General features: G+C 40.1%; 1 protein-coding gene across 1 annotated transcript; it reads right to left on the reverse strand.

The window, feature by feature from the left end:
- Positions 1 to 860: 860 nt before the first annotated feature.
- Positions 861 to 22789, reverse strand: ngfb (nerve growth factor b (beta polypeptide)). Its single transcript, XM_080460725.1, has 3 exons — positions 22602 to 22789; positions 8102 to 8253; positions 861 to 3766 (listed from the first exon to the last, which is right to left on the reverse strand). Exon 3 carries the CDS (start codon positions 3753 to 3755, stop codon positions 3150 to 3152), a length of 606 nt encoding a protein of 201 aa, XP_080316851.1. The 5' UTR covers positions 3756 to 3766; positions 8102 to 8253; positions 22602 to 22789; the 3' UTR covers positions 861 to 3149.
- Between the last annotated feature and the right edge of the window lie 168 nt (positions 22790 to 22957).

Consider the following 22957-nt stretch of genomic DNA (forward strand, 5'->3'; position numbering starts at 1 on the left):
CGCAGACAGGTTGACAGCCCAGCGGGCACAATCTCTCTTCTCTCTTTCCAGAAAACTAATCTCAGCAGCTGGTCTTTGTTTCTGTTTCCACTTTGGCTCCAACCCCTCTGAGTCACATCAGACATCCTAAATGCCAGCGGTGATACAGAAAAATAAATAAATAAATACATAAATAAATAAATAAATAAATAACCACGGATACTGTCTAAGTGCCTGGAGTATAATTTGTTTTGTGCTGACGTGAACCAAAATGCCAGTGCCAAAGCAAAGAAAATGGCAGGCCATGATATTATCAGCCAGACTTCGCCTCATGAATCACGTTCTGCCTTGTTTATATTTGCGTCCTTTCCCTCGCTTTCTTAACATCTACTGTGGAAACGACGAGCCGCAGAAAAACACAAAGTCAAGCCAAAGCAGCAAATCAGTGGCAGAGAGATGAGGCCCTTCTGGTCTTCTTTCCTCGTTTTATTTCAGCCGAACCAAAAGGAAATGCTTGACTTCACGGGGGGGTGGGGGTGGTGGGGGCGGCAACCGCTATCATTGCTCAAAGAAACACACAGTGCTTGAATGTAAGTGTTTAATAAATAACAATATCAACAACAACATCTTAACAAAAGTTTTGCTTGGATCAGGCCTGGGTCAAACAGTATTTGTGAAGTTACCTGGGTGCCTCAGTCTACTTCAGTGAGGAGAGAACGTTAAGTGGTTTGACAACGTTGTTGTGCCAAAACTCCCGGAGGCTGTTGCGCTGTCACTGGCTTAGCTGCAGTTTAAGATTAAGACAGGTTTAAGCCTGCACTTTGTGAAAGTGAATCACATGTAGGGTTTCTTTTTTTCCTTTTGTTTGTTTTTTTGGGTGAGGGGGGGAAAAGCTTCTACTGCAGTGTTTTTGAAGGTTATTTTCTCCAAACCCATTATTGTGTCTAGTGGATGGCGGCTAAATGCCAAGAATCAAGCCTACACTCAAGACTGAAAATAGAGCGCATGATTAGGTTCATGGTGGATTTACCAGAACCAGACGGAATTGTTTTATTTGTATTCACAAAGTTTATGTCAAACAGCAACGAGGCATTTTTTTTGGTTTCATTCATTTATAAACAGCAGACTTGCCCATGTGACCAGTCAACATGAACATTTTAAAAAGATATTTTGCTTATTTATGCACATACAAACTGAAATGGACGTTAAGAAATGTGACTAATGTGGGTGAACACATTGCGTTAAACAAGTAAGACGCTTTTTTTTTCTTCTTCTATGTCTTGAATCTGCATGAAATGAGGATTCAATGACTGACGTGTGTAATTAGCGCCAAAGATCTTAAAACCAGGTTAATGGTTCGTCTTCTCAGGACACGATGCAAATGGTTTCGAATTTAGACTCAAATGACCATCCAACATTTTTCCCGCTTGAATCCTATCATTCGATTGTGTCCATATGTGGCTGCATTTCAGTTTTACCTTGAATTGATGGACCGTATTGTGAACCTCGATCATCAACATTCAACCACAGATTTCTCCGGAAGCTTTAAATCATTTGCTGATACACAAAATATCCAAATTTTCTGAAATGTGGATTTTCACAAATTGGTGAACACCGGCCCATCTTTTAACACCATTCTAACACTATTCTTACATTTTAGCCAGACAGCTGTAAAATCCTCCTCCGGCTGTTTTAGTTAGTATCGCTTTTCTTTTTAAGGATGTGTGTGCCTGCCATCAAAAGTCAAAACAAACCAGTATTTGTCAGGAAACAGAAGAAGTCTCACTTGACAACCTGCTGCTTTCAACACGTAATTTCCTGTTTTTTTTTTTTTTTGACAAAGCCATTGTATTTAGGAAACATCCTCTATAAAACAGACTTGTTAAAATATCTTTCTAAAGAGTAACTATGCTACAAATGATCAAAAACTCACTGTTTATTGTTTCCGAGGAATTTCTAAATTCTTGTCTGAGCAGTCAGTAGTAATCAAGGGGAAAATCAGAGGGCTGAAACTGTTTTCCTAAATTATAATTTTCCGAATGTGAATCACCGTTGGCTGTTTGGGGAGGATCTTTATAATCACCGTGCAGCTTGTTAGGATGCAGTTTAGCTGCGGTTCAGCTGGAGTGAGGCCTGTATTTACTCAACTTTTAAAAAACGGAAATTTCACCGGTGAAAGATGAAAGTTAAAAACGCTGCCCTTTTTTTTTTTGGGTCAACACCCTGAACTTAAGGGAAATAAATACATTGGTAAAAGTGGGGCCAACATAAAACAAATGTGTTGAGAAGAGCTAAATGCACATGCAATTGGTCCATCCATCCATCCATCCATCCATCCATCCATCCATCCATCCATCCATCCATCCATCCATCCATCCATCCATCCATCCATCCATGTATCCATCCATCCATCCAGCTCTTCTTTAGTTTGGTTTTCCTTTGTTTTTTGTTTATTGTGGAAGGTCCCCCTTGTGATTTGATCCGGATTAAAAAAATTCCATGGAATAAAGTTATTGTGTCTATTCAGCCGTTTCCTTCAGAGTGGGATTACCCGAGCAAGTGATTGCAAATACAAATATACACTTGGCTCGTTTTTCCACCCCCGACGCTCTCCCTGATCTGAACCTGGATCCTCCACACCAACACAGCTCAATACTTAACCACTGCTGGAATACAACAGACTGCTCTTTTGGGTGACATCATGGATTTGTGTGATGTGATGAGCTGTTTCTAATCGTTACACATGAAACTGCGTGTGGGGGAGTAATGCAACAAAAACGTATTTAATCATTTTTGTCAAAACATTTTTCTCAAATGTTCGACTAAATGAGGGTCCTGTACCACCATGTTTACTTCAGTATATAAACAGAGCTCATTTTAAACACAAGCTAAAACAGAGACAAAGTAAAAGCCTTTCAATCCTCGGGACTGTAAACAGGTAAAAAAAACAAACAAACAAACTGGATTTTGAGATACTTTTTGACCCAGGTCTGGTGGTTATACATGCAGTCCTGATATTTTTTTTGACAAATACTAATAATTTACTTTGTGCAGAGAGTGAAAAGTCTTTGGTGATAAGTTATGTGAGGATAGTCACGGCCGTCTGCAGGTGAGCGCTGGTATGTCCTGTGTACTTTCTGCAGTTGGGCCTGTGTGTGCAGGCAAAGTCTTCACTGCCGCCACGACTTGCGGCTGAGCACGCACACACAGGCCACGTTGATGCGTATGAGCCTCCACGCCACCAGGTTCTTGAATGAAGTCAGCGCTCGTACGAAAGTGTGTGAGTTTGTGCAGTAGGAGTTCCAGTGTCTGGCGTCGATCCCCAAACAGCCCGGGCTGCCCGACCGAGAGCTGTGACACGTCGTCTCGAAGAAGTACTGCTTCTTGTTGACATTGTTGATGTTCACATCGGGGAGAACCGTCACCTCGTTGCCCGAGATGTCCGTAGCTTTGGTTTTGTTGCCCACCCAGACGCTGACGCTCTCACATACTGAGTACACCCCGCGGTGCTGAGGCTGCCCTGCTCGCCTCCGGGTCCTTCTACTCGCGTCCGCTGACCCCTTTGGCTCTGCATCGGGGGGCTGGGAGCTAAAAAGCACCCGGGGCGAGAGGTGGTGGCGCTTCTTGAAGAGTTTGGGGTCCACTACAGGGACGGAGATGGGGTTGTTGTCGGGATCCCTCCGATGTGCTGTTGTGGCAGTGCAGGAGTCCCCTCTGATGGCGGCCAGAGCCTGGGCACTGAAGAAGAGGAACAGGGCCAGCATAGACGACCTCATGAGCACACAACCTGAGGTTGTCAACAAGAGAAACACTTCTGTTAGGGCACATATGCAACACATTCACACGGTCTACAAACCCGGATATAATGAAGCTCAAAGTGTGAGCTCAATAAGGAATATGCGCGAGTTATCATTCTGTCCAGGCCGTTTTTTAAAGGTTATACTTTTTTCTGCTGCCTCATCCTCCGAGTCACCCCCTCTTTCCATTCAATTCAGTCCATTTCAGTTTTACTTCTATAGCACCGATTACAGCGCGGTCCTCACATGGTACAGTCACTGATAAGCAGGGACGACAGTGGAGTGAAAAAAGTCTTTTATGAAGAAATCTCTGCATAACCAGACTCAGAAACGACAGATTTTTTTGCTGTCAATTTCAAACTACTCTTATCCAAAGATCTTTCTGCCAGCACATCCAGAGTCAGTCAGCTGCGCTCAATAGCATTTAATTCTGTTTTCCATAACCTTAAATACACAACCCCGTCCAGTGTCCCTTCGACAGCTTGGCTGTTACACACTACCTCTCTGCCACACTACATCAAAAGCATCCACACTCCAGGGTTCATATCAGCATCAGCATCCACGATGTTACCGTTGTCACTGATTATAAAACGAAATAATTCAATCAGGATTCAGGGCTTGTAAGATTTGTGCCGAACTGAACATGAAGCTCATGATCTGATCTGCTGTGGCGATCCCAAAATGGAGGCGATGAAACTGTCAACAGCTTTGCTACGAGCTTCCTGCTTTCTTGAAAACCCTGAAAAAACTGCAAACTGAGAAGCCCAGATAAGAACTACAGTGTTATAAAGTGCCCCGTGTAGCCGTGGAGGAAGGTTGGAGATCAGGGATACTGCGGCTGCATCACTGAATTCAAGATCTTTTAATTAAATATTTTGTATTGTAATTCATGAATATGAAATGCTTTTTAAATTTCAGTGAATACTTTATTCAGCTTCTTTTTTTCCCTCTTCTATATATATATATGCATTCAGCATTGACCTTTGTGAGCTTCTTGTTCTTTAAAAAAAAACTGTTCTGAGATAGTAAAAGAAAATAAAGAGCATTCAAACACAGGATTAAAGTTGTATATTTCAATAAACTGCATTCTTTTATTCCAGTTTGTTACGCGCCGTCTGCAGATCCTCCTACATCTTCCCTTAGAAATATCCAAGGTAAAATATGTTGAACAGAGAGATAAATGTCATTAAGGTGCATGTAGTCAGCTCATATTTATGGCCCTGAACACTAAGCCTATGACAGCTACACACTTCACAAGTGGAGTGCGTGAAAAATTATATCTGGCATGGCAAAGGTTTAAGTCTGCAAATCCAAAGTAAGCAGATGAGGTACTGAAATGAGAGTCAGAGAGAGGAGACCAAAGTAATTTATACAGTACGTCTACAAACACTGGGAGGAAGCCATAATGTTTGATGTTTACATATTTACTTTATCATCCATGATGAAGACAGTTACATTCCAAGCGTTATGTTTGACGGCAAACACCCGCATGTCAACGGTGTTTGTATTTTTCCTTCACATGAGCATGCCTGTGTGCTAAAATATTATGTGTCCTTTTATTTTAAAGTTGATATGACAAGAAATATGTTTATTTGCAAATTTTTCAGACTTGGTAGTAGAAGGTCTTTTCTTCACTTTAAAGGTGAGTAAAGGAATCATTCAGTGTGCATCACATTTTAAATATTATTTTTTTTATTACTTCGTCCTGAAGATATCAGCAATGTTGTCAAAGCCCTTCAAGAAGATTTGTAAACGTATACTGTGTTTTTAAAATAAATTAAATAAAAAGAAAGTCACAATGCTTAAAAATGCTGCCACAGGTGGTTTATGAGAAAGAGATCAGTCTGATTGGTGCAGGTGGACATGACGAATTTATGAAACTTTTTAACACATTAGTGTGTTCAATCTTTCTTCTTTCACAGCAATATGACTTTAACTAAAACTCTGCAAGACCTTTAGTAATTTTCTATTGTTTTTTACAGACTCAACGGTTTTGCAGTGGTTATCACTCTTGCTTCATAGTGAGACGGTTATTAGTTTGAGTCTGGGTTAAACCTCCCATGTGGTGTTTGCATATACTCCTTGTGTTTTCTTGTTTGTCCCGGGTACTTTGAGTTTCACTAATCCAGAGCCTTACAACCCTGAATTGGATAAAGTGACATAGAGAATAGAGGGATGGATGTTATTTGACTGATGATGAATAGAAAATTTAAGTTCACACACTGGTTTTAACATACAAACTCCTGAAATGATAATTTGATTTCCTGGTTAAAATGTCAATCTAAAACCATCAATCAATCTTTTGCAGTGGATCAGAACAAAAAGTCCCCTCTTTATCTGTCAAATTACACAAGTGTCTGATTTGGAGAACGAGGACAAAAAAAAAAAAAGAAAAAAAAAAAAGAATCCATAAGTTGAAAAATTTAAAAAGCCATATAATTATCCGATAACACAGATTAATTCCTTTTGCAAAAATAACAAACATTAGATGCAAATTAAATCCATAAAAAAACAGGTGTCACGTTACATATAACTGGCAGAGTTGTGACAATCCGTCTTCTTGATACCATTTTCTTTTCATCGCGTGGTGACTCACATCACATCAACATCTGTCCTCGCTATCTTGCGTAAATTGACGTTCTATGAACTGTATTTAACACAGTTCACCAGGAATCACAGGCGTGTTATCACCTGCGACGCCCCTGCCGTTCAGGCTCTGTCAGGAAGGTTTATTGCACGCAGTGTTCGCCCCTGGGTGTCGGGGCGAAGGCTGGCGGATTAAAATTGTTGGCACAACAAATCAAATGCAAAATCATAGCCTGTATGGAAGTACGTAATGTGAACTATGATTACACTAATGAACACTTGTGAGGTCTGGTCATTATAGGAGGGTATCTCCCCTCTCACCTCGCCCCCTCACCGCTCTGCCTTCCTGCATGCAGGGGGAACATTTCAGTGCGATAAAATCATTACAGCGCCAGGTTTAGAATGATTAGTATAATTACTATAAACAGACAAGACCACTGGAGAGACGACGGCCCTTTATCTTTGCACTGAGTGCTAATTCTAATCGCTGTAGGACACACAGGAAGGTTGTTTTTCACAGCAGGAAGGAGAAAAAAAAAACACTAATTCAGTGGAAAACTTAAGACGTTAGAGGCATAAAAGAAATGAAAAAAACCCCCAGAGGATGTAAAAAAAAAAAAAACACATTAAAAATGAGTGCATAACTTTGTTAATGGTGGTATTTGTTGTAGGAATTTAAGAAGACTCCGTCGATATTAGGATACAATCACTAATAATACAAGAAAGATTGTGTCGTATGAGAAATTGTGTTTTTCCCACGCCTTTCTGGGGCAGCGACCGCAGATCATGTGATGCACATGTGCGATGTGGCTCAAGCTTTACCCCGGATGCCCTTCCTCATCGTCAGACAAGTCCATTTTGCTAATTCAATGTGATATATTCCTCCACGACACACATCATGTTTGAAATACACACAGGGAAAATCGATTTCACACCACATCCATCTAAAAAGGAAGACGCACACAAACGTTACATCTGGTATTTTATGGGTGAAAGAGCGTTCTGTATACGAGTCGTTCACATTTCTCAGGCAACTGAAGCATCTGTGACTTCCATTGGCATTATTGAGAACCTTCAAGGGTTTATTTATTCTTTTGAAAGAAATTAAAATGTGTCTTTTCAGACTTTTAGGCAAAGGACATACGTAAAGAATCCCCTCGGTTTTAAACAGGGAGTAAATGTCACATGGTTAAGTAGAAATGCTGCCCTCAGGGACTGTTCATAGCAGAAACAGAGTCAGGCATTGTTAGAGGAATGTTGTCCATTTATGCAAAATTATCAATATTGTTTTTTTCAATACATGGATGGCAAAAACTGTGAAAACCAATTGAATTGAATATCTTTTCTTACATCCTGGTGTACCTCATTTTTTTCTCACTGCCATTTTTTTTTGTAGTCAGTTTCTTATTTCATTGCTATTTGTGTGTGCTTCTATTTGTTATGTTTTTTTGTTTTGTTATGCAGACTAACTTTTGACTGAGAAAGAAAAAAATAAGCTGAGCCGAATTTCTGTAGAATTTAATTTCCTTGTTTTTTTTTGTTTTTTTTACTTTAATGAACTGCATTTTCACAGATATATGTCTCCATGACAGCAGTGATTGATTAAGGATGTTAGAAAGGAATGTAAACCGAGGAACATTCAAACTGAGGATTTGACAGACTGGGCTTCACGCTTTTGCATCAACCTGCATGGGATATCATGTTTCACTGTGTCACGCTGAATCAATCCATTTTGATACCTTTTTAGTGTCTCCGCATGAACTGTACCACCTCTGTGGTTCCTAGAGGATGTTATTAGAGTTCAATGTGTCGGGGACGCCTCCTGCCATCAGGCCTGGCTGTGGCCTCAGCCATCCAGCACACCTCTGAACTCCTCTGCGATTCAGCCCCGCTGAAAGACAAGCAGAGAAATCGTCTCATAAACCCACTGTAAACACATTCTTTGTGAGATGAATACAGGAAGAGAGACTTAATATGCTCTTCCCGGTAACTGGACTGTCACATACTGAACATACCAAAATGACGCAGACCTGCGAGCTGGAGATCAACCACCGGGGAAATTCGCTGTTCTACTTTAATTAGTAAAGTTTTTCAGCATTCTCAAACAAATGAGGCTTGACAGGTTATTCAGGAAAAAACAAAAACGCATCTGCATCTTTAAAGCAGGTAAAAAAAACTAACTTAAAAGAGTATTTTAGCAACAAGTTCAAAGCAGCTCATTTTTTGGAATTTGGTTATTCACATATGAAGCCACACATAACAAGACCGCCGAGAGAAATGTCAACAATCCATAACACTGTCTTAAATCAAAACATGGCTGTTCAATGTCTGCTTCCCTTCTCAATCCAACTATAACAGCAGATTTTTATTCCAGCCAATATCATTGTTCATTCTTGTGCGGTGATGAAACACATTTGGAAGTGTCAATTAAAGTTAACCTGAAAAATGACCTTTTAAAAACATTTTATACTATTGTGATGTCACTGTGCCCGTGACCTGACAAGTGTACTAATTTTAACCTCATTTAGTGGCAAAAATTAAGCAAGGAAACCCATTAATAGGAATTTCTCCCAAAAAATATATTTACTTTTATATTTAAAATCCTAGGATAATAAAATACTGCAGTCACTGCTAACAAGAGCAAGCTGGAAACAGCGTGCTGGCAGGAATGTAAGCTACTTGTAAACAGAAGTAAATGAGCTGTTAATCTAAAAGACTGCAGTGTATTTCTGAAAAAACTAAACAAAAGGAAAATACAGCAGGACAGGGAAAACACTCTGCTGCTCGGCATAGGTGGCCTCTACCTTTCACAACATCCAAATCAGAAAACGCAGTCTTAAACTTAAATACTTAAATACTTAAATACTCAGGGAAGCTACTGCTTACAACCATAGCAGTCGTACCATCGATATCAGACTTCAATACTGTCAGAAATGTGAATAAACATTTTCCTTTCCCTTTCTAAGTGGTCTAAAAGGCTAAAAGGCCAGTCGGCTTTTGGTCGTCGGCAATCCAGCCGTCCAGACGTGTCACTCAAAAGGAAATCATATCCCTTAAAGGTCCACACCAATAAGAAGGTTCTTTCGAATACAAATTGGACCGACAGTCCGGAAAAAAGTTCTAAACTAGTCTAAACACCAGAAAATCTACCTGTGCAGAGTCTCTGTGTGAGCAGCTTTTTTGTAAACATATATGGATATGCACTGTTTGTGTTTGCAACTTTACAACCAGGACATTTGAAATTCCTTGGTAAGAAAATATTAGTTTGTACAAATCAAACATGAGGATGGATAATCAAAATGCATACATGCTATACTATAAACTCTACAGCCAGGAGTAAAAATGCCCATTCAGTCAAGGTATAGGAAGAAAAAAAAAAAAAGACATTATTTTACATATGATGACTGATTAAATGAAACTGTTTTCACAAGGTGAGAAGAAGCTCCAGTTAAGAAGAGAGACATTGAAAAAATTGAAAAAATTACTAACTCTACAATAGATGAAAGTTAAGTATTGTCACAACTGTTATTAAATGGCATTGTGTAAAAATTGATAGTGTTCTCAAATTCAGCATCTTTTGCACATTCAGGTACGAATGCTGACGAGCGGCGAAGCTCCCGTCACAGTTTGACTCCGAGGAACAGGAAATGACAGGAAATATGATGCTAAATGTGAAGGTATCAGATTCCGCTGCGCTCAAACGGGATCTTGGTTTTGTGGTGGTAAATCGGGCACTCAGGTTCAGAAGGCGGGTTGAATAATATCAGTGTAAATCTTTATTTTTCATTTGACCCTTTTGGCTGATCCTAAGATTTGTACTGACGATACATTCACATCAGGCTGCTTGTTAATAGATCCAGATGCAATGTGGTTTAAATCAGAATGCCAGAGGAGAAATCATTTTTAAGTTGCATTAAAGCAGAGAAAAAAAAACCCAAGTACGAGCTAATGGAGTCTGTATTGTATTACTGAAGCTTTTTATGTTTAAAGAGTAAAAGGAAAAATGTCAGGATTTACTTAGACTTCCACTTAAAACGTATAGTAAAAATATCTAATATTAATGGAACAATATCATGTCTTACTTTCTTAAAACATGTTGTGTAAAACAGCGATCGCACTGATAGGAACCACATGCGTCCGCTATTGAGAGGATTTGCTCTTGGCACAAAGCTTTCACAGCTACTGGAGGGGTTAAGAAACATGTAGCCACGGGACAATGGCAGCATTAATTTAGGCTACTAGGTGGGCTACCAACGGGCATGTAACACAGCTGTACAACATTGGTGTGCATCAGGGCACTGCACATTGCACTTCTCGTCGAGCCTTGAAAGCAGATGGGCTCACGGAGCTGAGACTCATCCACCGCCTGACGACCGAGCGTAAAAACGTTACCCCAACTGTTGTTGCCGACGTTGAAACAGTGAAGGGAATTGTTTTTCTTCGTGCACCTTGCACTCTCATCATAAATAACTTTCAGCTGAATTACGGTCCACGGCCGTGAAGCAGGAAGCGTGTTGTGTTGTGCTATAGTTTGGATTTCACTGGAGTTCTTTGAAAAACACATAACAGCTCCGAGATCTTATCTGATATAAAAAAAACAACAGTGGGGGTGAACTGGATGCTTCTAGCGCAACGTGCCTGCGGAAAGACGACCGGAAATTGTGTTGAGTCAGCATGAAACAAAATCCTTGTGGAAAATGTCCAAAAATGTTATTAGTACTCTGCTGTAAAGCTCGGCTTGTTAACGGGGGCGGGTCATGCGCTCAACCTTAAAAAGAAAAGAAGGGAACGTTACCTGGATGCATGCTTGTATTATTCTTGTGATGTTTTCTAAGATCTTTTGGACAATTTGTTTACTGACATTCATAACGTATTTTTTCCAGATTTCTTTATTTGTCAACAAACTAGTCAACTTTTTCATTTTCATTTATATCAACACAACAAGGTACCGAGAAGAGGTGGACTTTCAATTATTGTTTGAAATTCCTTGACTTTTTTTTTTTTCTTTCTATGATAAAGTCTAACTTTGAAATGTTTTGTCATAGTTGAATTATTCTGGCTCTAAATGACAAAAAAAAGAAAGAAAGAAAAGACCCAGAAGTATATTGATGAATACAGACACATTTTGAATTGATTCCATATTGTTTGATAAATTATCCCAAAACAAGACTGATTCTGATTAACTAGCTCATCTCCATCGACATCAGCTGTGATTTATGGGTTATGTATTAGGATTATTAGGAGTTTGTGAAATTAATACAAACACGGACTAGAAGTCATATAAAGTCATTAATAAATAATTGATAATTGTGGATGAGACTGTTTTTGTTAGTGTAGTCAGGAGCACCATGGATGAACAACAAAAAGCTTAAAATGCAAGGTTTTAGTGTTACTGTTGTACTTGCTATCAATAACTTTTCTGCTATGTCTGTGGACAACTTTAATTTATGCTTTTTCTACTTTCTAATGCTTCTGTGTATTTCTGACCTTTTCTGATAGAACTTTCGCTGCATTGGGTTCCGTGTCTCTTTGTGCTTAGGTTTGTGCCTCATGCTCCATGTTTGTTTCTGTGCTTCACTAATCTGTGATCATTTTGTTTCTCTTTAAAGGTACTTGAAGTGAAGACAAAGTTAAGATTAACCAGACTTTATGTAAACAAGTTTAATCATAAAATACCAGTGAAATCCCAATATGCAAACAGTTATGAAATCCAGCAGCGGAAAGTTAGTGGGTCAGAACGACGTTGCATGTATCAGTGAGAATGCTCTTAATTTGATTTCTTTTTTTGTTTAGTCTCTGGTCATTTTGTTTATTTAATGTCTATCTGTGCTTATTTTGTGACTCTTTCAGCCATTTCTCTGTCTGTAGTTGTTTGTGGGCTTCGTGACAACCTAAGCCCCCCAGCATGTACCTGGTTGGCTCATTCAATTGTCTTCCTGGACTAACACGAGATCATTTCCTTGGCTAAAGTCTGGCAGCATATTTGATATAGACAAAAATCCAACTCGAAACTTTTTATTCGTTGGTGAACTACTGTTCAGACTCCCGTTGCTCTAAACGCCCTGCAACCTCAAGTCTCGCTGCTTATTTAACTCTGGAGCTGTGAAGCCAAGCTGGACCGCAGCCACGACTAACCAGTGCTTTTTTTGCTGTGAGGTAAGAAGCTGTCTGACTTTAAAAAGAAAAAAGGGGCAGTCGCTGGCTTTAAATTAATCCATCTCAGTTTACTGGCCACGATGCTCCCTCAGAGTAGCTGCCTTCGCTCTGTGGTCTGGCCGGCGACCAGGCACTCACACTCCATTCTTTTCCCATTTTTATATTTCGACATTGTCGGCTTCCCATAATAGCTGGTGCCTGCTCCTGTGTTTAATGAGGTTTAGGTGGTGTCATTAGTGCTGCTCAGTCTGTTCTGCTCTGAGGCTGATGTATGCTTGTAGGAAGTGACCGGATCAGTGCTAAATGCCTGCTCCTGTTTTCACATGAGACACCAGTTTTATTGGGCTACTTCACTTCTATACAAAGCTTTTGTGTTACAAGGCCAAATGCAGAAGCTAACAGTATAAACCTAAATAACCTTAATCCAAACTGCAGTTTTTCCAACAAAAACGATTGAGTTGAATATCCAACAATGTCTGTCTGCTTTTCTCTGGACGTTCGTTTGGAAAAGGCAACTTAACTTAACCTCAACCGTCATTTTGCACAATTCCCGCCTGTGGTGTGATTGTATTATTTCAACCCATTGACAAACAACAGTAAAACTAAAAGCTGTAACATTCCTTTAACATAACCTCAGATTGCACAGGAAGGATCTGCCTCAGATCGCTGTCTGCTCCTCAATCTGGGAAATTGGTAAAACAGTGACTGAGTGACGTGTTCAGAAGACAAAGTGAGCTCCTTTTGATAACTAATGTGAAGATGTAAAATTATTTCATTCGCAGTGGCTTCATTGAGATTGTTGGAGATGTCATGGTGAGGCCCGCAGACCTCAGCGAAATGAAGGGTTTGTTGCCTATCCTGAGTCTAGACATCTTTATACCAACAAAATATCTTCTTCATATTGTTGGTCGGCAGCATTTGGCAGCCATGACCTCTCCTGTCATTAGAATTTGTCGAGGCTGCCATATACTCAGGCATTCAGTGAAGCAGACAAGGCAGTTCTTCCCTTTGTCAGTGTGAATTAACCAAATCAGCAAGCCAATCAGTTGTGTGGTCTGTTACTCCTGAAAGAAGAGGCCACCCATAACCACAGACCTACAACTCATTAGCTCTAATGGAGTCAGTTTAATGAACCCTGTCTGGGTTGACTGACAGGCAGCCTGGGGTGGCACACAATCCAGTCTGCAGCTCCAGAGGCAATCTACCTCCCTCTCAAAAAAAAAAAAAGAAAAAGAAAAATGGCAGTGGCTTCATTCATATGGTAAAAGTCACACAGTCCCTGTGGCAACCTGATCCACCAGGGCTGGCTCTCATTCAAAGAGAGAAGGGAGGCGCAGGTGACTTTATCTGAAAAGCCACCAATGGGCTTCCAATGACACGCTGGTCATCACGTTGCTGTGGTTATTCGTGCAAAACTGCTCACCACCTTGAAGCCAGTGCTCAATTTACTCCCTCAAAATCAAGAGTTTGCAGCGTGACAGGCTCAACAAACCTTGGGAACATTTGGAGTATATCAATATTGTCTTTGCAATAAGGATGACGGGAGGTTGTCTGCTTCTTTAACAGTCTTTTATTCAGTTAGTTTTCTTTTTCTTCTTTTTTTTTTACTTTGAATAACCTTCAGGCCTTAATAGATTTCAATAATGGGCATTTCCACCACTAGAAGACCTTCAGAGAGCATTCAAACTGGAATAAATGTCACATCAAATGGAATTTGTGCAATAACCTTGTGAAGTTTGTGTAAAACGCCTACCTCAATGAGACTAGTGCAACTTCTGCCAGTCAGCAATTTGTTGAGATTTTACCAGAAATATGCACAACATGATTTGATTATCAATTTCACAAATATTTGAGGAGAAGACTTGTAGTGGGAAGAATACACTTCTTCGTTATTTATTAGAAATACATGCCTGATTATAATTGTGGTTGTCATTGATAGAAATCAGTATTTATATAAGCTTTAATTTGAATGTAAAACAATTGATCACTTCAATCGATCATGTATTATGATTATGAATCTTAATGTTATACATTTAATGATAACTCAGTATTTTAGATAGCTGAAGCTTTGTTTTAAAGAAAATATTTCAAACTAATTAATTACACAATGTGTACACTGTGTGTTATAATCAAAAATATAGTACAGTCTAAAAGCTATTGTATCTATGGAAGCTTTAGATCAAGGATTTCAAACAGTGTTTCCTGACTTGTTCATATATTATGATGCGGATTTGGCATCAACCAGAACGTTTTCTCCTCAGCAGTAGTTGCCGTTTGTCCTGCTTTTTGAGAAACTTTATAGGCAAATGGGGATTCCCTTAATGATCTCTGCATGCTGCTCTGCTGTGGTGATTTCACAGATACACAGAAGAGACGGAAGCAGACACTGCAATCAGTGTATTTACACATCTCTTAACTTGTGCAGAACTTTCAGACAAAGGTAAATGGGGCATAATTTTGTTGCTATGGTGACGGTAAAGTATACAACCCCCCCCCCCCCTCCCCCCACCCCCACCCCGAGGTCATTTTGTTTGAGCGAGTCGATGCACAGGAGTACTGAGGGGTGTACAATGAGGGAAGAAATGTCAAAACCAAGTGAGAAATCACAACGAAAGACACAATAAGCACCAACATATTAAAGACACTTTTATCTGTTAGGTACTCTACGAGTGCGTGTGTGTGTGTGTATGTGTGTGTACATATATTCTTACTGGGAAATAGAAAAAGAAGTATGTAAAACAATAATTTTGGTTTGTTCATAATGATCAAAATGCTTCTTGACTGCGGTCCAGCTCAATAAGGTGACAGAGAGTTCACTGCTGTGTTCTCATTGATACTCCCTTCAGAGGATTGGCTCTTCTCTGAGAATACACATCTTGCATCAGGCCGCCCACCGTGTATTTAAATTGGAGTCTTTTTGACAAAATCCAGCACACCCACACGCCGACACACAGCAGCAGCAGCGGCAACATCAGTAAGTCATGACAGGCAACAAACTAGAGACCGTAACAAATATATCCGAGAGATTATCTGCGGAGAGCTCTGTCAGTGTCAGTCACAAAGAAAATGATCTAATTTACATTATAAAATGTGCTGCTGTGGCATTGCTGGATGCTGGAAAACCTTCTCGGGAGAAAACCGCAATTCAATGAACTGCAGCTTTGATTTTTAAATGGGATCAATACGTGTCAGTTGAGGAAACTGTAACATCTGCAGGAATTACAATTTTCTCCTGAACATTTTAACGAGTGTCTGCTTTTCAGTAAAGCCGCACATCAACTTGGAGTTAGGTTGTGCAGCCTCCTCCATCACAACAACAAAAAAAAAAAGAAAAACTACAAAGATAACATGGTATTATATCTAAAATAACTTTTTTTTTTTTCTTTTTAAATTCACTGTTTTTCACCTCAGGCAGGCTGAAAACACTTGTGTGTATTTCCGGATCCATAGGACCATATTCAAGGATGCGCATTAAACACATTTAAGGTTACAGTGAATTTTTCCTGCCCTTGCAAACCTGCCTCAGCCTGTCCACAAGTAGTAGGGAAGTGAAACGTACAACCCCCCCACCCCCCCACCCCCTTTTTTTTTTCTTTTGGCAACTAGTCAAAGGAAACATGTTAAGAAGGATAATGGCATGCAATTGAAGCCCATAATTTCCAATTTCTCTCGACTGCTGTCCTGTTGCATCTAGTTGGGGCAATTTTCGGTTTTACTGTTATCAGACAACTATGTGGGAAACCGTTTCAAACGCAGCATGACCTCAGGTTGGGGAACAGGGCCTCCGCTGGCAGTCAGCTGTGATTTAAGGCAGATGTGTGGAAGTCTGAGACCCAGAAGACCCCTTCAGGTCCGAATGGGAGACCGAGCTGAGTCAAGCAAAAGAGCAGGCCAGTCAAATGAGCAAATACGCCCCCCAAAAAAACGGACTCTAGCTTTCATCTAACGAGTTTAGTGATGGAACAAGATAAAAGCTTTGAAGTTGGAACTTGATTTCAGCATCCAGATGACAATAACAACCTATTGTTTATTCCCACGTGATACGACATACCATTTTTCAGAAATGTATATTGAATCTTTGTGACTTTGTTTACAAGCAAAGCAGTGTGCACAACACTGAGAACGCACTTCCTGCTGACCACTGAGATTCTACAGCACAACCCGTATCTGCACACGCATGCATCAAATCGCGTCGTCAAGGATAAGTGAAAACAGCTCCAGAAAGAATGCATTGTAAACTCTGCAGCATCTTTTTTTTTTTTTTTTTTTATGATTCCCAAATGGCATGAAATACAATTGAAGACCACAACCACATGAGAATGGTAAATGGCAGATTTTACAAGGACAGTTTCATTACTCACTGATGGTCGTGTTTGGTCTCACTGCGCTGAGGAAACGCAGCTGACCCCAGTCTCTATACACAAGTGGAACTAAACACACTGTGCCAAGAGACAGACGCTGTTCAAGACCTACAGATTGTAGTTTGACTACACTACAACGTTTGGGAGGATATTCCGCATACGTGTTGTTTTCGTCGTCTCGTGGCACACACTCAACGACGCGGGGGAAGTTTGGTCCGGGCACTTTCCGGCCACGTTCTTGGCAGAGCTCGTTAGCCTGAGATGAACTTTAGAGTCAAGCAACGTCATCCAATCCACTTTTAAATGAACTTATAGCCCCATCATGCCTCAGTGTACTCGAGCTGTTTCCATGTTATTATATACGCTTTTGCAGTCTCAAATATGAAAGGACATTAACGTAGCAAATACCAGATCAGATTAACACAGAATGGCTGCTTTCATTTATCTATTCATCTAAAAAAAAAAAAAAACAGTTTAGCCAGACTTTACATCCTCTGTCCACACGCTGTTGAGTCTATACCTGTCAAAATAGACGTTATGCAGATCCCGTGAAATACAGTGCCAGACACTTTTTATTACATTTTAGGATATTTGCTGGAAAATATTGACCACAGTGTTTTGCTGGACCAATATTTACTTGCTGATGTTTGTTTCGGTTTGTGTCTGTCAGCAGTATTACTGAGGGAAGCGCGTCAAGTCTCATGTTGATTTTTAGCGGTCATGTCTGCCTGACAATGTTATCCAAAATATGTTTTATTGTTAACAATCCAGCAATCCATGTGTCCTTTTGACGCATGTTCTACTGCGATCTTAAATCAACTACGAGGCAGCATAATGTTCATTCGAATAGTCAGTGTGGATTCACACCTTATGCAAAACTCTTTTTCCTAATCTGGCTTTTGTTTCCAGCTTTGCTTTGACATTCTGTGGCGAAATCTTTCCGAAGTGATTGTTTCAAGCCTTGGTTCACTAAGTGTCTGCACTTTATGGCCAGTCAAACAGCTTTTCGCATCCTCTCCGACACTCCTGTGGTTCTTTTGCTGCAGACTTCGATTTCATCACAGCAGTTTTCTGTATCCCCACATTATGGTTACACCTCCTCTAAATAAATTCACCCCAACGTTATACAGGCTAAAAATAAAAGGACACCACGAAAGCGGTGGTGTGTAAGTGAAAATGCGCATAGGATGCTGTGTTTGACTTTTGTCTTTTCAGGGTAATTTAGCTGTTTGTATATTGATGCTTTCTCTGGTCCTTTGGGCTTTTGCATTATTTGTTTTTCCAGTTTAAACCAAAGGCAATTCTACCTCGCAAAATGATGTGAGCCCATTTAAAAGCTTGAAAAACTAGTACTACCAGTCAGAGAATACAAATTGGACAAGGCCATTTATCTGTAGAAGCAGATTTGGGAAACAGCCGTGATCGTTATCAGTTCTGGACTTTCTCTTTGTTAGTTTGTTAAAAAAAAACACAAACCCTGTAACTGTTGGGTGAAACTTTTCATTCCCTGAGCATGTTGACACCGAGGGAACTTTAAAAGAGTAAAAGCCACTGATGAATGGACGGGTTAAGGAGTTGGGTTGTAGTTGACGTGCTGGATGAGGAGATTGAGTCACACTTCGCACGCTCTGTGTGTGTGTGTGTGTGTGTGTGTGTGTGTGTGTGTGTGTGTGTGTGTGTGTGTGTGTGTGTGTGTGTGTGTGTGTGTGTGTGTGTGTGTGTGTGTGTGAGTGTGTGTGTGTGTGTGTGTGTGTGTGTGTGTGTGTGGCCTAAGTGTAACTTGCTCTCTGAGATGATGAGGTACTCCTGCTTGCAGGGCCACTTCATTGTGGAGAGGCACTCGAGCTCGATCACAGGCACAGGCCTGTTGTAACTCCGCTGCTCAGCTCCACATAGCCCTTACTACATTGTTTTATATTCCATTTCAATGGACTGTTTCCACCCATAAATTCTTAATTTGAAGCTGAGGCATGTGATATCATAGGGAGGTGCATCTCCTGAGGTATTAGCAGAGATAATTGTCTGCATATGGCAAAAGTAGCCTATGTTTTTATTTCTGAGAGTTGGTACCATGTTCCTAGAACTGTGCCCGAGGCTGCAAAAGATGATGAGACATGTCTGCATAGAAGGATAGATGCTGATGCAATTATATATGAAAGGTGGTTAATCAGGTTTGGTGCCAGCAAGGGAGGAGTAACACAGGCTTCTGGCAGGCAATTGCAGGCATCCTCTTTTTAGGGATTTTTAGGAGAGGATTACTGAAAGAGTCACGTTCATAAGATTCTTATAAATGAAGAACCACAATTATGATTTGACGTTTAATAGTCAGTGCATTTCTGCAATGATTACAAAAATTATTGTTTTCAAACACTGCACCATCATTCAGTTATTGAGATTTTTGTAAAAATAAGAATAACAAGAAGTGCTCCATTGATTTCTTAAGTTATTCTTTACATAACTTCTTATGTAATGTGGCAATCCTCAGCTGGTAACACTCTATTCTGATAAATCGCTTGCTTTGGAGAGAAATTCCCATAACTGAAGTTCGTATCACCCTGAGAAAACTGTAACTATATCTGTATATCCCTGGGATTAGGGCATTGCACCATGTTTGAAAGCAATTCTGAATCATTTTCTTGTTGCTTCATGAAGTTGTTGCTTGGTGAGTATTTTGATGCATATTTTCTCCGTTACACACGACTGTGGAGACAGGATGTGGAATTCCGACAAAAAGTCAAGTGATTGCAGGGTTTACATTGCCAAAATGTTCAGTATCTCCAGGAGTAAGGCTGTTTTTCTGAAATGAGGAAGCCCTATTGGCCGGCCCTAACTTGAATTCACTACGTTCAGCTGAATTCCGAGGTGATCTTTGATCGGAGTTTGACACTAAATAGACAGTCCTTCATAAAGTGTGGTTAGTTGGATTCTGGCATTGATAGCATGAGAGGTTTTTTTTTTTTTTTGTATTCTCTAACTTCTTGGATTTACAGTAAGTTTGCTTCCCTGAATGGCAGAATGGAAATTTTAAATGTTGATTGTTTATATTTTAAAGTGGTCTGCATTCCTCAGTTTTTTTTTTTTTTTTTTTGTGGTGCTCTCTAAGTCTTTTCATTGCGTGGCACAAACTGTTGACTCTCTTATGTTTGATTTAAAACCATTTCAGAGAAACATTTAAACTGCAGTGTCTGTCGAGCAAGTTTTATTTTTCCCCCTAAAAGGTCAATATTAGTCATTTTGAATCGGGGGGGGGGGACGACTGCATGGCATTCAATCTGATGCAAAGCAAAACTAAAAACAACGTGAATCCAGGCTGGTGTCTTTTTATCACATTATCTTTCTATAGGTGACACATTTATGTCATTTTGTGATCGAGTGTCTGGTCATCGTAGATGTGGTTTGGTTTTAGTCATGCGGAAACCTTTCCACTCCAATTCTCTTCAGATGGTCCATACAGCATCTGTAACCTGTCTTAAATAGCTTTAGGATGAACTGCCAAACCCCCCATTTCCATCCACCTGTGGAACATATTGTTCACCAAGTAAGAACTACAGCTGGTTTCCAGAAGAAAAAAAAAGAAAAAGACGCACAGATGTACACCTTTCTGCCGCATGCCAACAGATGGGGGGAAAAAAGATGGAGATAAGAAGAAGAGTCAACTTAACCTCCTCAACTAAAACTGTCAGTCAGAGCTGTCTGACAAGTCGTCTTTCCACTGCACACATTCATTCGTGAGATATTTCTTGGATGTCCTGCAGATAAGCATTTGGGCAACATTAAAGAAACTACATTAAGTAGTCAAAAGTATGTTGATTCACATTCTCAAGAATGATAAGACTTCAATATCGGGCCAAGCTGATAGCTGTTGAGTCACTTTTGTTTTTCCTCCAAAAGAGGAATGTTAGAATTAGTAACAGCGCACAAACTTTCTGGATAAAGAAGCAATTGAGGCATATCACATTGGCGGCTGTGAGTCTGTGAGTTTTCTGCTTCGGAGAGGCTCCGGACCAAGGATGTTTTGATATAGAAGGTATTTTTCTAGCTTCCAAGTCAAAGTGCGAAAAATTAAGAGTCTTGTGACTTTAGTGAGCTCACATTTGAAGAAAACATCAAATGAAATATTTCACATTTAAAATATGTAAAAACGGATGTCCATGCAAGCGTGTGGCTTTTAGGGGAACCGTGTCTCATAAAACCATTGAATGAAACAGGTAGCCTACCTTACATTAAGAAGAGTCACATATTTAGCATACTCCACATCCTCCTGCGGATATATTGTTTCTCAGCGGGCGTCTGGCTGAATTTGCCAGTTTCATTGAGGTGCAGCTTGTGTGTCGCTCCAGGGAGCGATTTCTGCATCTTTAATTTCTCTGGCTTTATCGTGTTGATAATGCAAAATTGCTCATGCTTATATAATGAGGACTCGAAGCCTGGTGCGATTCCTTCTTTTCGTTGACCCAGTGTAATTTTGACCACAAGTGTACTTGTGTGTTCAGTGTCTCATGGCAATAAAAATGTTTCTTTTGGAAGCAGCATCGAGGATCAGCTCCATAGAAAAGATTCGTCAAAAGAAAAGAAACCAAAGGAAATTATCTTTATCACAAGGCTAAATATTTATATAACGTTGTCATTGATGAAGAACATGAACATGATGTAAAGTGCTTTGGTTTTTTTCTTGTCCTCAGCAAATTAAATTACTTAAACACTGAGTCCAACATCCTATAGCCCACCCCTTTCTGATTTCATCACTCCCTTTGTCATTGTAAGATGACTACTGCTTCTATTGTTCCAGTGCAGAGAAGCCTCTCTGTCATTTTTGCTTTTTGCTTTTTGCTTTTCAAACTAGTTGTTCACAACGTGTTGTACTGTTTACCTGAATTACTCTCGCCTGTGTGCAGAGGACCATGCTCATGCTCTTAATAAAATAAAAAAAACATCCTATATGCTATCAAACTCTCCAATACTTTACCCTTCTAGGTATCAACAAGAAGTTTGAGTCATTGTCCCCTGCAATGAATGGCTTTAGTAGAGGAGAGTGCAAACCAGTTCATGCATATGCCCCGAAAGTATACCATGTGCACACTTACAAAGGTCTGTCTGACTCTTTTGAATCAACTTTACATCAAAATCGCAAAGCAAGTCTTCTCCAGTTTAATCACCCGCTATTATGTCAAGAATGCAATAATTTGTCTTAACTCAGTGGTACACATCATTTTGGAAAAGTAGCCTGCAGCCAGCTCCTTGTTTCCAACCCAACATACCATACAAATACACACAACTCTGCAGGAATGCTTTGAGAACACTACCTAGCCCAAGGAGACGGGTGCAGGTCTGATCGCTGCTATTGTAACCTGATGAGGTTAAGCTTCAACAGTTTCTGAGGGGATGGAGTCGTAGATGATCTGGTATCTATTAGGTCTGATCTTCCACTTAGAACCCTCGCAGGACTGAAAGCAATGTATTTCTGACTCAAAGTCCTCCACAGGAAATTAATATAAATTACACATAGAGTGTAAAAATCCCCCAGTCTTGCATGTACAAGCTTATCTTTATAAAAAACTTTCTCTCCTCACCCACTCTAACTTTACGTTTATGCATCCAATACGGTTTAGTAACACAGAGAATTCAGTTTCTCTGAAAATGGATTTACTGTGATGATCAAGCATTATAGAAATTCTTTATACAAATGCAGATGAAGGTGTATGAAGGTAAAATAGTCCTCTACCTTTGGGAAAAAGCTCTATCTTCTCTCACTGACGCAAGACTCCTGAGGTTCACTTAAATATATCCCAGTTAGTGTCCAAATCCAGAGGATGCCAAGGAGGGGCAGAACAAATTCTTCTTTTTTTTTTTTGAATTATCCCAAACAGTCCTTTCTGAGTCTTGCACTTGTTTGAAAATTGTTGAGAAAGTAAGTGAGAAGCGTCTGAGGGGCTGCAGGCTGTGTGTGGCTGTGGAGAGCTGCAGGTCCTAGTGCCTGCTACTCCCAGCCACTGGCTGTGCCTGATAATTCGCATGTGTAAAGTGTGGCGGCTCACATTCAGACAAGCTCTCACACACGAAATCAATGCTACAGCTGTC

The sequence above is a fragment of the Lipophrys pholis genome, assembly GCF_963383615.2.
Source record: "Lipophrys pholis genome assembly, chromosome: 4".
NCBI lineage: Eukaryota > Metazoa > Chordata > Actinopteri > Blenniiformes > Blenniidae > Lipophrys > Lipophrys pholis.

Coding starts and splice junctions, on each gene's coding strand:
- ngfb (XM_080460725.1), bottom strand. CDS start 3,755: ATGAGGTCGTCTATGCTGGCCCTGTTCCTCTTCTTCAGTGCCCAGGCT.